The sequence below is a fragment of the Prinia subflava genome, chromosome 18 (genome assembly GCF_021018805.1).
Source record: "Prinia subflava isolate CZ2003 ecotype Zambia chromosome 18, Cam_Psub_1.2, whole genome shotgun sequence".
NCBI lineage: Eukaryota > Metazoa > Chordata > Aves > Passeriformes > Cisticolidae > Prinia > Prinia subflava.
Genome location: NC_086264.1, coordinates 10,039,769 through 10,050,422, shown reverse-complemented (window position 1 = coordinate 10,050,422; position 10,654 = coordinate 10,039,769). Strand labels below are relative to the sequence as shown.

The 10,654-nt window shown below is 46.7% G+C and overlaps 1 protein-coding gene across 2 annotated transcripts; it reads left to right on the top strand.

Moving 5' to 3' along the window:
• The first annotated feature begins 670 nt into the window (after positions 1-670).
• On the top strand, positions 671-9,517 carry LOC134559921 (uncharacterized). Of its 2 annotated transcripts, none has more exons than XM_063415269.1 (7): positions 671-809; positions 1,074-1,323; positions 2,175-2,234; positions 2,850-2,981; positions 3,778-3,924; positions 4,661-4,721; positions 4,883-9,517. In XM_063415269.1, the coding sequence occupies exons 2-7, from the start codon at positions 1,159-1,161 to the stop codon at positions 4,984-4,986; spliced, it is 669 nt and encodes a 222-aa protein (XP_063271339.1). In that variant the 5' UTR covers positions 671-809; positions 1,074-1,158; the 3' UTR covers positions 4,987-9,517. The 2 variants fall into 2 exon arrangements, with proteins under 2 accessions (XP_063271339.1, XP_063271338.1); XM_063415268.1 differs by having other exon boundaries at positions 776-908.
• Positions 9,518-10,654: the final 1,137 nt, after the last annotated feature.

The window sequence follows — 10,654 nt, the reverse complement described above, 5'->3', positions numbered from 1 at the left end:
TACTTAAAGAAATTATACCTGACCTGTGAGCTGATTTCTTAAAGTTATTAGGGATAGGCAGGTTTTAGTGGTGTGCTTGCTAGGATTTGGCTGGCGGTGCTTGGAGGGATGTTAGAATCATAGGGCACCTTCCACCAGGCCAGGTTACCAAAGCCCCATCCAGCCTTGCCCTTGAGCACTTTCAGGGATGTGGCATCCAGCAAGGCCTCTGAGCGCCCTGTGCCGCTTTCCCCCGCTCACAGTCTTGCACACGTGTATCGTGTGAAGCAGCACTCACAACTGCAGGGGGAAGAAAAAGAGGAAAAATGCTCAGGTGCTGTGGAGAAGGGATGGGTGGAGCGGCCGGTCCCGGCTGCCCGAGGGCGCCCGGGGCGGGGCGGCCGCTCCCGGCTGAGGCGAGGCGGGAGGGGCGGGCGGAGGCCGTGGGACCCGGCAGGGCTCGGGGGGACCCGGCACGGCTCGGGAGGTCCCGGCACGGCTCGGGAGGTCCCGGCACGGCTCGGGGGGTCCCGGCACGGCTCGGGGGGTCCCGGCTCTGCCGGCTTCTTTCGGCTCGGAGCTCCTTTCCCGGCCGCGGAGCGGGAGCTCTCCCGCCCTGCCCGCGGAGCGCCGGCCCGGCCGGGGCCGCTGAGGTGAGGGCGCCGCGGGCGTGGCGCCTGCAGCGGGATCGGAACGAGGGACACGGGAGGACACGGCAAGACTCGGGAGGAGTCGGCGGACGGAGCCAGAGCCAGAGCCGGCCCTGCAGAGGGCGTGCGGTGAGCGGCAGCAGCCGCGGGCCGATCGGGGCTCGGCGCCTTCCCGGAGAGGTGCGGAGCTCAACTTCCCAATGGGAGCGACCCTGAGCGCCCCCCGCGCCGCTGGGCAGCGGAAAGCCCTGAGGGAGGGGGTCAGCGGAGGGCTCTGAGGTGAGGATCGAGCATTCCGCTCCCGAAACGCCGGGAATGGTGTCCCGGGCTCCTGTGCGGAGCAGCCCCGGGGATTTCCCGAGGGCCGCTGGGCGAGCTCTGCGCTCCTGGTGCCGGTGCTGCGCTCCAGCCGATGATCCTGACCCTTCTCTCTCTCCTGCCTAGGAAGAGCCATTCTCCAGACCCTGCAAAGCCCTGGTGCAGCTCGCCAGTCTCCGTGTTCAGGGCTTTATGCGGGAATCAGAGCAGGATGGATCGCTATCGATATTTCATCTTTAACCAGAGGAACATGGTCGTGCTGGGGATGTTCCAGATCGCCTTCAGCACCGTCTGTGTCACCTGTGGCTTCATAGATGGCATCTTCAGGACAGAGTCTCAGCTGGGCAAAACCAGAGCTCCAATTTGGGCTGGCATGGTAAACTTGTACTGTGTTTTCTATGCTTTGTTTTGCAGTGTTTTTCCCACTGCCACCTACTAGTACTCATATTGGGGGTGGGAGGGAAGCTGGGATTTCTTGCCAGCTCTTCCCTTGTTTTATGCTTTGAACTCAGTTAATAACTCATTATATAGGCAGAAGAATGCAAGCAGACTTTCCTCTGAAGGAGCTAAATTAAATATATTTCTGCTGGATAATGTAGAAAATGGGGCATGGTGACAATTGACAGGGATTTTTTTTTGCAGAAGCATAGTGACCACAGAGAGGGCACCAAAGATAAGGGGGGGGGAACACCTCATCCTCAGTTCAGATAAATGAACATCTGGGTGATGATCTCTGTCCCACAGCACAGTGCCCCTAATTCTGGTCCTGCAGTGAGGAGTGGGCAGGAGGTGTCCCTGCTCCCTGGCATTCAGCACCCTGATTTACCCTGCTGAGCCAAGCTGTGAGGAAATTACACTGAAGCAGAGGCTGCCCATCTCCTTTCATTAGTATCTTTCTTTCCTCTGCAAGATGCATATGGACTGGGGAAAGCAATGTGCATTTTTAGCACCTAAAATCAGACTTATTCAGTCAGTTTTATTATTTTGCCCAACCCATAAAGCTCTGGTCAGTGGTAGCAAGGGTGGGCAAGACACGTCACCCATGTCCTGCCCCCAGGAGATGCTATGAGGAGAACAGAAGAAATGCACAATTCTTTTCCCATTTCTGATACAGCAATTACTCTGATCCAAGCCTTGAAAACACGGGCTTTTCATTACCCTGCAGCAGTTTATCTTCCAAATCTGGTGCTGATCTCCCAAGCTGCCAACTCCTTTTGTGCTCTGCAGGTGATGGGAGTCCCAGGCGTGCTGGCTTTGTTCTCCTCGCAGAGGAAGAATCCAATTCTGGTAAGCTGGAGGGGCAGAGGGGGGTTTGTGTGTATGGGGCAGGGGCAAAATGTTGGGGCAATCAAAAACAGTTTGAGGAAGGAATGAGCTGACTGGTCCTCCTGCAGAATAAGAGTGTATTTCTTTATCTTCACAAAAGCTGCTGTGTTTATAAGCAAGACGAGGATGTAGTGTAACCTTGCTTTCTGTAAAAACACTTAATTTCAATGCTTTTCTTAAACACTTCATTTCAATGCTTTTCTTTGGATGGTCCTTCGTGTTGTTAAGCACTGTGTACACTAAAATACGAAATGAGTTAAGAGGTTTGCATTTCTTAGGCAGGTTTCTCCAGCCGTGTAAACTCCAAGGGAGGATATTGTATATAAATTAGAGATCTCTAAGATGAAGTCTTTAGGTAGCATCTCGGATTAATATTTAGGACTCAGCTGTAGCTCAGAAACTCAGTATTGTGAAAACCTCTACTTCTCTGTGTTTGGCTTCTGAGTGACTGTTGCTGCTGGGGAATTTGTAGTGTGATGGTAGGTCAAAGGCTACCTGTAATGCTTGTATTTGCCAAAGGACAGCTTTAATTCCTGCTACCCTTCTTTTTCTCACTAAAATTCTCTGTCTGTCTAGGTGAATGTACTGATTGTTGCTTCCATAATCTCCTGTGTTGCCATCCTCGTTGTAATATTTTATAGCTCCTTCACACTGAGCTATGGGGAAGAGGAGGAGCTGAGTTCTGCCCCAGTCCATGTTGTCCATACTGTAAGTATTGATATCATGCTTACTACTGGGGAACAGGACACCCTTAATCTGCAAACAGTGCCAGCTGTGGGTTGCAAACAGAACCAGACTTGTAGGAACAGTGACACTAGGCCAGGTTGGCTGCTTTTGCTTCGTGGTGTGGGCTGAGCCATGAGAAAATACTGCTGCTGCCAGGGAAAGGTGCTGAGAGCATCCCTGGCCTGCTCTGAGACAGTGGGTGCAAGGCTCAGACCTTTCCAGCCAGCACCTCAGGTGACAAAGTGACAGCAGTTACAGCCCAGCTGGTTAAACCTGCTGTTATTTCAAGTGCATCCTCCACAGTAAGGCTGAAGAGAAGGAGGGAAGCCCTCTTGTATCTCTGACCTACAAGCAACTGCTTGCAGTGGGGGTGAAGGCATTGCAGATGGATGGAGCTGATCATCAGTTTATTGCAGCACAAATCACAATGTCAGGCTGCTGTAAGGTGCAGTGCAGCAAGGTGAAGTTTCTCATATTCCCTGCGAAGAGGAGCAGCCATTCCTTGTGTTTTTACTCATTGTCAGAGCCATCTCCAAACCCAGTGCCATTGCACAGCATCTCACATTTAACCAGCAGCCTCATTTCACCGCTTGCTCTGTTTGAGGCTTATATTTGCTTTGTTTTTCAGAACACAGAAAACCCTTAAACAACACTGACTACCAATCAATCTCCCATCACAGCATTCTTGCCATTATCAGATTGGTTTTTGGTGTAGAGTGTCCCTTTTGGACAGTGTCACTTTCTGAGCACGGCCTCACCGTTTCCTTTCTGTCTGCAGCGGTTCATACTCAGCAGCGTTGTCAGGGGTGCCAGCATAGCCATGCTGGCTGCCTCCACCTGCAGCGCCTTCGCCGTGCTGGCCATGGCTTACCTGGGCTGCCGCAGCCTGCCCCGCTGCTCCTGCTACGACAGCGTCACCGGCATGGTGAGTCAGGAGCCCAGTGTGGTGGGAACAAACTGGGCACAAGGTGTGTTTGTATCCTAGTCTCAGCTCCTACCTCAGTCATGCAGGGCTAATTCTAAGAAATTAGGTGGGATATTAGAAGGGTTTTATATTTCTTTTTTTTTTTCCTTTTACTGTCTCTCTCTTATTTACAGTCTTATGTAAGATCTAAGTTATCTCTATTTTCCAAACCATTTGTGCTGAAGATACTGTGGCCCCTTTTTCCCATAAATTCCCGCTGTCCTTAAAAACTCTTAATCTCCTCTTTAAGCCAACATTCTAGTGCAGCATTACAAAGAGATACTGGTACTTACACACTGGAACTTCAAAGTCAGTAATAAAAATATCTCCTGTGCTGACATCTGTGATTCACTCCTCATGCATAAGGATTGCCTCAAGTGCTGGGGCACAGGGCACCTGTGCTAAGTGAGCTCAGTTAATAAATAAATACCAACTGCTTCTCTGCTGGAGCAGTTCTGATGCTGGGTTATTGAACATGCACATCCCACCTTTTGGTTTGGTAAGGGATTAAAGGGTGCAGGCCACAAGGCAGCTGTTCTGACTAAAGACACCGAGTGGGTGACGTGAGGCTGATTTAAACTTTCAGACTAAAACGTGGTAGGAGGAGTGGACTGCACAGAGTTTTGGAATAAATTCAGGTGTATCTTCTTGAGCAAATTTCCAGGTGAGGTATTTGATGGTGCTGGTTTTTTCACAGGAATGGTTGCAACCCAGTGAGGACCAAACTCAGGCTGTGGAAATGGTTTGTGCTGTACAAAGTGAGTAACTCTTTTGCTAACACGTATCTGGATGTTCACCAGGGATGAGGAACATTCTGAACAAGGTTTACATGCCAGGCCAAAATCCTGATAACCAAAAGGAGCTCAGGATTTTGTGCAAATGTCTGTACTGTGTTTAATGGTTTTCTTTTCTCACTCAGGCCCTGGGGGGAGAATTTTTAACTTCACAGATCGGTTTCCAGCCCAGGATGAAGATGCAGAAGAAGACACCTCCAAACCTCCACCATATGTCAGATTGACTTGAAAATGTGGCCAAACATTTTGTTCAAACGTGGCAAGAGAGATGTGAGAAGTTCTTGATCTTTACAGATGTTATGCACTTTTCCTTGGCCATTTGAAAAACACAAATAGAGCAAATTAGTGAATGCCAACACTGAGCAGAGATCACAGTGCAGAGGGAAAGATCTGCAGGTGATTTTGGACTTTCAGACTGTTCAGTGAAAATACCTCATTACCTCTGGAAAGTGAGAGCATATTTTTTTTCCTCCAGCTTTTGTACTTAAATCATGTCTTATTTCAGTAGAATTCATCATGTAATTTGTGTAGCAGTGCTAGCCTTAGGCATTTAAATATTAAATACAATTCCCTTTTCTTCAATTGCCATCTCGATTTCTCCCTCTTACTGCATGAATTATTTGGATAATAATGAAGGACACACTTCATCCTTGAGCTTCAGAGTGTTTTCCTCTTCTTCTTGGTAGGAATGGGGGCAAGTAAAGTTTTTGAAATGAAACCTTAATAATGCCATTCAGGTACCTCTGTCAAAATGTGACTTCTGTGGGGTGCACATGTGGTAGCACAATCAGTTTCAGCACTGAAGTGTGGCAGGAACTGGAGCTGCAGCAGCTCCTCTTATGAAGTAACTTGAGTACTCTAAATTCAGTTCAACTTTTCCTGTTTCTATTTTGTAGATTGAAAGTTTAAAAGAAATCTTTATTTTAGGGCCCATTCTGCTAAAATTTATGACAGATCTAGACCAAGGTGTTTTTTGTATTTTCTCTGGGGGACCTCTTTGTCCTTTAGACCAAGGAACTACAGCTTCCAGATATGGAATTCCCCATCTATACTTTATGTTTCACTTTTAGGTGAATGTCAGGTGTTTATCTTGCCTGCAGACCTTGAACAGGGAGTGGTGGATGACTTAGCCCATGATACAGGTTAACACAGCATCTGAACAGGAAAATAATTCCTGTAATAATAATTTTCCTGGAAAATAATTCCCGTCTTGAGAAAGTGGGCAGTAGGATAAGTCGTGCCCACTGTGAGGCATGGAGCTCCAGGAATGATCTCATGCTACTTCTGAAAAAAATAAAAAAAAAAAGAATGTATGCAACTGATTTATCAGCAGCTATAAGCTGGCTTGTTCCTTTCATAGTCCTTCCAGTGTGCAGCTATTGCAGATCACTCATAGACATACGGTTTCAACAGTTCTTGCCACAAAAGTGGGGGTTTCCAGGAAAATGACAGCTGCAGATTGGAAATCGGTGGAAGCTGATTATCAGTTTAATGTTTCACCTCTTTGGTTAGTGTTGCAGAAAATACATTCGTGACTGCTGTTTCCAGTGCTGTGTTTAGATCCTGTTCCTGTGTGGGAGGCGCAGTCCCTCCCCAGAGCCTGCCTGCATCTCCAGGGATGTCCCATGGCTTGTGTTCCCCCAGCTCTCACTGGTGGGAGCCAGCTGGAGTTGTGGACCCCCATTACGGACCCCACACTCACCTTGTGTCTGCATTGCTCGTGTTGAGTCAAAGACAAGGCATTTACATCAAAAAAACAACTTCTGTGGGGAGACAGAGATGGTGCTGGAGGCAATCCTGCCCCTGATACATTGCAGCTTTGTTAATCACCACAGAGTGGGAACAGCCTTGCCCTACAGCTGTGGGTGGGATAAAAGAGTGAATTTGCTGGCTGGAGTCTGCTGGCCGTGCTGTGAGGAAAGAGGGACAGGAAGAAAAGACCTGGAGCTGCAGGAGGAAGAGAGAAGAAGGAGAGAAAGAGCCAGAGCTGTGTGGAGCTGCCCGTGGGAAGCTACGTGGAAAAGGTATGAAAGACTTTTAGATAACAAGGTGCTGATGCTTAAAGCCTCCTGAAATTTTATTGAGGCACTCAGAGTGTCGTGGCTGTCTCCACAACCACACTTCTTTAGCTCAGGTAGGCTGAGACAAACATTACCCTGTTCCCTGAGGCACAGAGCAAGGCACAAAATCCCCAGGTGGATAAAAAAGCAAAGCCTGCCAGCCCTCTCCATTAGCAGGGGCCAGAGGTAATCACCCGGGTAATCAGAAGTTAATCAGGGAAGCTGATTCTGGAAGTTAATGTTCAACTAAGGGCAACGAATTTTTTGAAGTCATTTCCCCAACAGAAGGGGCAGGAGGTGCAGAGGAGGAGGGAAAGAAGAGGGATCTTTATCATGGTGAGGATCAGGGAACCTTTTCAGGAACTTCCTTGACAACAAGCCCGTTTGGGATTTTTTAAACACATAAATTTTTATATATTTTTTATTTATTTCTATCTGATTTTTTATTTTTCACAGATTTGTGCAGTTCCTGCCCTGTGCTGCTGAGCTGCTGGTGCTCAGGGTCAGGGCAGTTTTTGCTGGGCACAAATTCCCCTTTGCTGGGAAAAGGCAGTGAGGAACCAGGGGATACAGTCACAGCTCTGTATCTCCACGGCCCACCCTGTTTTAGCAGGGAGTTGGAGACTGAAATAAAGCTTCACTACAGGTGGATGAACTGTCCTAAAATATTTTGAGTGTGGAATACATAGGTCTTGCTCATTGAACATGCTGCTGACTGCTAGGGAAAGGCAGGCTATGGAAGAGAGCCTTAAAAAGGAAAGGACAGGGGTGGTAATAATGAATCAAAATACAGATATGGTCTGAAAATAGGAGTGGTATTTGCAGCTGAGAGGAGGAATATTCCCATCTTTGGGGTGTTTTTTGTTTTTATTCTTTTTTTCTTATACTCAATAGAAATTCTACCTAATATAAGCACAACTGCATTTTTTGGGGTCAGACTGTGTGATTCCTTGTTTCCTAGGATCACAGAACCACAAACTTCTTTAGGTTGGAAAGGACCTTTAAGATCATTGAGTCCAACCATTGATTCTTATAGGTCCCTTCCAGAGAGAGATATGATTCCATGATTTTCCATCCCTAACTGTGTGTAAGTGTGGGGAAAAGTCCCTAAATTTACCTCTAACTTGAGGAGGGAAGGCCATTAAAGCAAACAGCATTTCCCAGCCTTCCCAGCAGCTTCTCCATAAAAACAGAAACTTCTTTGTCCTGCACCTTTTCAGGTCAGTCTAACCCAAGGACATTATCAAACTGCACAGTTTCACTTGCACTTTCTGAGCTGCTGCAGTGATGTCTCCCTTCCTTCCCTCCCTCCCTTTCTCTTTTTCTTTTTGTAGTTCAAGCTTAAATTTTACAGAAATGTGTGTCCCCTTTCACTGACTTGACATTTATTTATACCATCTTAATTTAAAATCACTTTGTTTTACAGTTCATATTTCGTCCTCTGGCTTCTGTCCACTGCCTGTTTTTAAGCACACTCATCTCTTTCCTCTTTAGTCAATATTAGTTGCTGTGTATGTTGTGTTTATGGTGGAGCAGTACATCAAATATTTCTAAGTCCTTACTTCTCACCCAATAACCATAAGACTGATTCAGGGTGACAGATGGTGTTTTCAGTTTCCAAACTCTTTGCTCTAAACATATCTTACAGCAGTTGCTTCTGTGTTTCTTATTTTGTCTGCTGCAGGCAGCCTCCCAACCCTGACTGACCCCAGTTTTTGCTTTATTCAACAATTTTTCACCCATAAAGCCTGACAGCTGGAGCCTTAAAGCAGATGCCAGAGCTGGAATCCCACCAGTGTCATGTACCACACAGAAAAAGAGCTGGGATTCCACACAGCACTGCCCCAAGTGCTGCATTATGATGCAAAAGTATGCATGCCTGTGGTGATGTGAATATACAGGTTTTCTGGCCATCATTTTAGATTATATATCTAAAATGATGGCCAGAAAACATGTATATAATATACAACTTTATTTACCCTCTACTATCATCCTGCATATAAATGAAATATACCTATTTACTGACAGATTAATGTGTTGAAATCAGCTCTTTCGGGTCAGGTGCAGCACTGTGAGCCTTGGAGCAGGCCAGGGCTGCCAGTATTTGTATTTTTAACTGCAGCCTCACAGTGACTCAGACCTGAGCTCAGAATTGAAGCCAGCCCTCCGAGGCAGTCATGAGGATGCACAGGAACTTGAAAATCCTCTCTGATTAGCACATGCTTTTCTCAATCTACAGCTGGATCGTTGGTTGCTGAAGCCAGGAGCCCTTCACTGTCTCTAATTTATATTTATTTACCTTAAGTAAATAGAAAAGCTATTTTGTGTATTTTAAGGTCAATTTAGTCTTTTCCTCTTTGTCTGCCCTTCCTTAACTGAAGAAAGGTCTGAGGGACAGAGGATTAAGAAGGGCAAGGAGCCCCTCAAAGCCCCCCAAGCATTTCAGTGTTTTCCTGTTCAGGAGTGGTGTGAACGATGTGGGGATGACCAGGCTTTGGAGAGGATAAAAGGTTTGCAAATGCACCTTCTGCTTTATGACTCCTGATTTAGAGGCCCAGGGTGGTGTTTTTAGCAGTAAATCACTAAGTATTTTCCGAAAGAGGAGTTCATATTGCCTCACATCAGCCTTTTTTTCTGCCTGTGACCTTTCCAAAAGGGCCGTGCAAGCAGTAAAATAATAAAAAGGAAGTACTGAGCTGAGATCAAGGTCTCATGACTCTGTTTTCATATGCTCAGAGCTTCACCCAGCCTGGCCTGGAACACCTCTGGGGATGGGGAACCCATGGGTGCTCTGGGCAACCTGTGCCAGGGTGTCACCACCCTCAGAGGGAAGAACTTCTTCCTAGTAAGAGCAGCAGATTCATTAAAGGCAGGCCAGGGAGAGGATTGTGCTCTGTTTGGTTGGTTTTGGGGGTTTTTTTGGACATGTTTTTTGTTTTTTGGGGTGGTTTTGGTGGTTTTTTGGGGTTTTTTTTATGATCACTGGTATTGCTGGGAAATTTGCTTCTCATTAATTTCAAATGATTAGCTGAGGATCCAGTAATTTGTGATTCACATTAAGCAGTGATGATTCAGCAAGACAGAAAACAACACAGTCAAAAACATCCCCCCAGGGATTGTGCACCTCAGGGAATGTCCCTGGGTGACCAGCAGCTCTTCCTTGCCTCCCCCTGAGCTCTGGAACAGCTTCCAGAACCACAAGGAGCTGCTTTCAGCACGTTCCTCTGTTCTGCAGGTGGGAGGCTGCAGAGCCCAGCGGATCCCAGAGCATCCCTGGCCACCAGCAGCCTTCTTCTCTCTCAATGCCCCTTCACAGCCTTCAGCTGCATCAATGAGAGCACCAACAGAGCAGGAGAAAAAACACCACATCCTCAGAACAGGGGGATTTTTTGTGAGTCCCAGAACAATGACAGCTTCTAGTATTAGTTATGACTTTAGGTTGAAGTCTATGTGTTGGTGTTGTGTTGATTTGCACAGAAAAAAACAGACTGTTACATTAAAAAGTAACATTACTATTACTCCTAAACAACACGTGGCTCTACATTTATCTGGGAATTGCAATGTTAAAGCAACTTCAGTCAATGACCTCAAAAGCAGGACTCTGGCAGGAAAAAAAGTGTCAGAAGTCCACATTCTGCTGAAATGGAAATAGTCACAGAGGGGACAAGGAATATGACTTCCAACAAATTTATAAAAGTTAATGAGGTTTTATTTCTGAATAAGGTAAGACTAGAAGAAGAGTAATGGAGAAGACTCCTTTAGGGTCTTGATTTACATCCAAGGGTCATTAATTGCTATTTTTGTAACTGCTGCATCACTTGCCATTCTTCTGGAATC

Coding starts and splice junctions, on each gene's coding strand:
- LOC134559921 (XM_063415269.1), top strand. CDS start 1,159: ATGGATCGCTATCGATATTTCATCTTTAACCAGAGGAACATGGTCGTG. Junction 2,982..3,777: donor CAGTCCATGTTGTCCATACT/GTAAGTATTGAT, acceptor TTCTGTCTGCAG/CGGTTCATACTCAGCAGCGT. Junction 3,925..4,660: donor ACGACAGCGTCACCGGCATG/GTGAGTCAGGAG, acceptor GTTTTTTCACAG/GAATGGTTGCAACCCAGTGA.